The sequence below is a fragment of the Aedes aegypti genome, chromosome 2 (genome assembly GCF_002204515.2).
Source record: "Aedes aegypti strain LVP_AGWG chromosome 2, AaegL5.0 Primary Assembly, whole genome shotgun sequence".
In the NCBI taxonomy this organism is placed as follows: Eukaryota; Metazoa; Arthropoda; class Insecta; order Diptera; family Culicidae; genus Aedes; species Aedes aegypti.
The window spans coordinates 326,507,476-326,512,412 of record NC_035108.1 but is presented as its reverse complement, the minus strand read 5'-3'; the positions used below and the strand labels follow the sequence as shown (position 1 = coordinate 326,512,412).

The window sequence follows — 4,937 nt, the reverse complement described above, 5'->3', positions numbered from 1 at the left end:
ATGATAGAAAAGCCCTTACATAAAAAATAGAAAAAAAATATTTGTTTTGATCTATGCAACGAAAGTTCGACAGAATATTACAATTTTCACGTCTAAACCAACAAATGGCCATAACTTTTCCAAATCTCAGTCGATTTTTATAATATTTAGAGCAAAAGTCTCTTACTTGAATAGCATTCAAAACACCATGACATATAACACGTTTGTTTTGATTTAAGCTAGAGAATTTAATAAGAAACTTTTGCCCCACTTGATCTTTTGCTCAACTATACTTTACAAAAAAAAATCTTGTAGAAAACATTGAAAGAAATGGATATATTCATGGGATAATTTCAACGAATAATTCTATTAGAATGAATTGCAGCTCTATGCAAATTGTCAGGAAAATATTTGGAGTTGTAATATCCTCAAATAATCCAACAATTACATACCACACCCAACTCAACAGAGCTCCATTTCAGTTCCCATTAAATTTAAAAATATATTTCTATAAAAAATCGTTGTGTTTGCTTTAAAATAGAAACCAAGTCTCTGAAAAGAGACCCGCTACCAGCCCCTCTGATATCTACGCCCGTATCTACCAATAGATAACTGCAACCGATTACTATAAATTGGCAAACTAAAATCAATGAAAATCAATTCAACCAAAGACATCAACCAAACAGCAACCGAAAAAAATGGTGAAATCGTTCGTCGTTCTAGCCGTGGTGGCCATTGCTCTGTTCGGAGCTATCTACGTAAACGGTTTGAGCCAGGGAAACATTCTTCCCGGTGATCGGGTGCTGCATTCCCAAGGCTATGCTGCCCCTGGAGTGAATAACCAGATCGTGAGCCGAACCGTTGTCCACATCGGATTGTACAACATTACCGCCATTCGTGCCTACGACCGCTCCCAGAACCAGACCGGATTGGCATCCGTCTACAATGGTGGCCTGGGACAACGAAACGTTACGCTTTGGCTTCAGGGAAATCAGTTGGGCTCGGGGTACGATTTCCTGGTGGAGATCTTTGGCCGTTAAACAGTCGTAACTTGTGATAGAAGTTTTGCAGCAAATATTTTCGAACAAATTTCATTTTTTAGAAATGTTCAAGCGGATTTTTTAGGATAAAATAATAAATGCCAAAACTGTTCTATCATATAATTTATAAATAATGTTATAATTTGAGTATGATTTGCAATAATATGTCTTTACAGCTCATCGATTTTACGTCCGGACTCCAGAGTTAAGATTTTTATTTTCTTCGAAGAATATCGATTGACACTTATACTTAAACCAAATACTTTCACAATTCCAGAACTGGTAGCAAATGAGTACCTCAAAAATAGAAACCTTATAACATGCCAGAACAAGGGTTGAATTCTGAGAAAATTGAGAATATCTCTCACACATGAGAGCTTGTTTATCATTTTCTTGCTAAGTAACGAGGCATGATTCACTGACACACGGCTTTCGTTTTCTGAGATCTCATGAAATTTGTTTGCCGACTACTCAGCTGTACAAATCTCGATTAAAAATAAACCGAGATTCGTCATTCTAAATTAAGTGTGTAGAGGAAATCAATTGAGAACGAGTTCTACAATGCCCGATTTCGTTCAAGATACCTTTGAGGTTATGACTTGAAATGTTTCAAAATAGCTCCAAAAATTAATCAAATACATTCCACCAAAATACTTTCAGAAATTTCAAAGGAAAGATTCAAGTCCATTAGGAATTTATAAAGTGATTCTTTTGTCGATTTCCCTATAATTTTCTTAAAAGATTTTCATTCAGGACATCTTAAAGAATATAAACAATTATTTCTCGAAAAATATCTTAGCATTTCCTCCAAATTCGCCGTTTAAGATTTCTTTAAATTTTCAATCCAGAATATCTATAAAGATTTCTTTAGAAATAACAAGGGAGTCTTCGAAAAATTTACCTAGTGATTCTTCTAGGAATGTCTCCAGGTAGTTGTCAAGGACATTTTTCAGACAATTGAAGAGATTCTTTAAAAATCCGGTAGATATCTCTAAACGAAATCATGAAGTAATCTCTGATGATTTTGTCGAAACTCAGGAGGAACTCATGCAAGGATCTCTGAAAAACAAATTTTAACTCTTAGAGAAGCCTTGAAGGATTTTCTAGTCACGAAATTTATAGAAAAAAAAATATCAATATAATCCCTGGATAAAATCTTGCAGAATTTTATGAAAGAATTCCTTGAAAAACATCAGCAGAAATTTGTGTTTGAAATTACTGGAATAATTGCTGCAGTTTTTGCTGGCGTAAATAAACTTTATTATACTTGATTGATCCATCTTCTTCTTCTTTGGCATTACGTCCTCACAGGGACAGACCCTGCATCTCAGCTGCTCAGCTATGACCAAGTCTTTAAATAAAAACCTGATACCAGCTCTGCAATTCACAATTTTAATTTGCGTTTCGTATAACAACCCAATGCAGATGTGTAATTTTCTGAAATCCAATCGATTCAAACAACTGAGAGGATTTCACGTTACTGCGAAGAACAAACGCATACGAATCATCTTCTTTGGCTGCCAATCGTCTCGCGAATTCCATAATCACCATTCGGGCATATCCTTTCCGTAGATGTGCTTGACATGTCTGCAAATCCGAAAACGCTCCTGTTTGATCCCTAAAAAAACTTCAATTGATTACAAAATAAAATCCATTGCACATAACGTACCGTAAGCACCAGGAAATAAGATTATCCCTTTCATCAAAAAGCCCAACACTATCATTCAACAAGATGAGTCGTTCCAGAAGATTGTAACCTGCGGTAGCACTGATACTGTCCTTTAGTGGCCACTGGTGATAAACGTAGTCCAGTTGATCCAGGGATATTCGATCGATGTGATAGCTTTCTGGTAGATTTACTTCCAAAGAAGAAGCGTTCTCTTTCGGCATGTAGTAAAAGTTAGTTACTTCATCGTTCACGATTGCTAATCTCTTCGCAGAGATAACCCGATCCAGTGCAATGCGATGCATCTCGACAAAGTCCATACTAACTTCGGTATATTTAGTCCAATCTACTAGTAGTAGCGCTTCTGTTAAACTAGCATATCCAGAGGTTGAATCACACGAGTAGAAGTAGATTTCAAAATGATCCTTGAAAAACAAACTTTCACTTACACAGTCCACCATTCACATGCTTACCCAAATACTTACGAACAACAAAAATGTACCATTCTCTCGCCACGATCCATTGAGGGAGAAAATTTGCACTTCCGATGTTGGGTAGTGATTCTTCTTAGTAGGTTGCTGTTTCCAGTTCCAATAATTGTTAACTACTCCATAGGCAAACACATGTTCAGGCCAATTTGAACGGAACAAATCGCGCAATTCGGGCCAATTTTCGGAGGAGATTTCCACGAGACGGTTAGACATGATTGCTGTCAACTATCGTATGCTTATACGTATGTAGTTTTTCGCACGTGTTTGCGCGACATTTGTGCGTTAATGCAGTTGTATGACAAAAGCTTGCATTTGTAGATGTAATTGCATCACATGCATACAGTAACGGGCAAAACATAAGTAACCACCGAAACATTTTTTTTAATATTTGTGAATTTATTTTGTCTTACCTACCTTGAACCTTGATGGCTACAGCGTAGCGTCACGCCATTGCCGGGCGTATTGTAGAGCACCATCTTCGTCTGCTTTAGGCGATACTTCTCCAGTTGGCCCGAACGTTTAGGGTCGCCAGATCCTCTTCCACTGCGAAGAGTCAGCGTTTTCGTGGTCTTCCAAATTTGTATAATTATACATAATTATAAAGTCAAGTCTAGTATACGACACTGAAGACGACCTTACAGTTGAGGTCGAAATACGCGTATTGACAGATACAAACTGTAGTGGAATTAAATGGTATAGTACTAAATTCGGTTTTCCATCTACTCAAATATTTTTATTTTCTTAATTGTCAACATCTTTATGTAGGGTGTACCAGTATTCGCACCCCGGATTATATACCGTTTTGCGACACATATGGGTGCCAATCGTTTAGTGTTTGTTAAAATGCTTTAAGATGATACGGATACATTCTTATACACCTGATGAAAATAGTGACGAAAAAGTGACTTCAAAACTTCGATTATTGATCATCAAAATGATGTATTGTATCAACCAATTTACATATTGGGTGAATTTATAATGTAGAGGCCCAGATGGCCGTAGCGGTAAACGCGCAGCTATTCGTCATGACCATGCTGAGGGTCATGGGTTCGAATCCGAGGTCGAGGATTTTTTCGGGTTGGAAATTTTCTCGATTCCCAGGGCATAAAGTATCTTCGTACCTGCCACACGGTATACACATGCAAAAATGGTCAATCGGCAAAGAAAGCTCTCAGTTAATAACTGTGGAAGTGCTCATATGAACACTAATCTGAGAAGCAGGCTTTGTCCTAGTTGGGACGTAATGCCAGAAAGAAGAAGATAATGTAGAGAGTTGTAGTAATTTGAAATATTTTTTTACAGTTATCTGTCTGGGAGGACTTGATTGTCATAAATGGTCAAAGAGACGACGCATTGGAAATTTCACTTTTATTTTTTAACGAGACGATAGGTTACTATTTAATATTTCTAATTTCAGTCGGATAAAAACGGTTGGTACGGTTGTTCCCGTTTCTTCCTTTTAAAACATGAAAATTTTTCGCCTATCATGTTATTCATTCGTGAATAACCTGATCGTCGTAATTTTTCAGTTGTCTCCAATCCCAAAGTCTGCACAGTGGGCCGGGCCATTTTAATATTTGTATAATATCACATATATTCTGCAAATATGGATGCTGACAAGAAAATACCTTAACATATCTAGGTATTTCCAGGATTTCCAGGATGGCTGTGCAAGCGCTTAGATTAGATTAGATTAGATAAAAACTCGTAATTTATCAAATCATGAACTCCGGAAAACAATTCCATGATATTTTTTAGTGA

At 36.8% G+C, this 4,937-nt stretch overlaps 2 protein-coding genes across 3 annotated transcripts; one reads left to right on the top strand and one right to left on the bottom strand.

Annotated features, from left to right (window-relative positions):
- The first annotated feature begins 621 nt into the window (after positions 1-621).
- On the top strand, positions 622-1,221 carry LOC110676766. The gene has a single exon (XM_021845904.1). It carries the CDS (start codon positions 678-680, stop codon positions 1,017-1,019), a length of 342 nt encoding a protein of 113 aa, XP_021701596.1. The 5' UTR covers positions 622-677; the 3' UTR covers positions 1,020-1,221.
- A 1,034-nt stretch (positions 1,222-2,255) lies between these two features.
- LOC5568232 (glycine N-acyltransferase-like protein 3) lies at positions 2,256-3,433 on the bottom strand. Of its 2 annotated transcripts, none has more exons than XM_021845902.1 (3): positions 3,171-3,433; positions 2,698-3,110; positions 2,256-2,637 (listed from the first exon to the last, which is right to left on the bottom strand). In XM_021845902.1, exons 1-3 carry the CDS (start codon positions 3,387-3,389, stop codon positions 2,412-2,414), a joined length of 858 nt encoding a protein of 285 aa, XP_021701594.1. In that variant the 5' UTR covers positions 3,390-3,433; the 3' UTR covers positions 2,256-2,411. The 2 variants fall into 2 exon arrangements, with proteins under 2 accessions (XP_021701594.1, XP_001657925.2); XM_001657875.2 differs by having other exon boundaries at positions 2,689-3,110; positions 3,171-3,432.
- Between the last annotated feature and the right edge of the window lie 1,504 nt (positions 3,434-4,937).

Excerpts from the sequence above, each read along its gene's own strand:
- LOC110676766 (XM_021845904.1), top strand. The coding sequence starts at position 678 with ATGGTGAAATCGTTCGTCGTTCTAGCCGTGGTGGCCATTGCTCTGTTC.
- LOC5568232 (XM_001657875.2), bottom strand. The coding sequence starts at position 3,389 with ATGTCTAACCGTCTCGTGGAAATCTCCTCCGAAAATTGGCCCGAATTG. Across the intron at positions 3,111-3,170 it reads ATGGTACATTTTTGTTGTTC|GATCATTTTGAAATCTACTT; the intron begins GTAAGTATTTGG and ends TTGTTTTTCAAG. Across the intron at positions 2,638-2,688 it reads CTTATTTCCTGGTGCTTACG|GGATCAAACAGGAGCGTTTT; the intron begins GTACGTTATGTG and ends AAGTTTTTTTAG.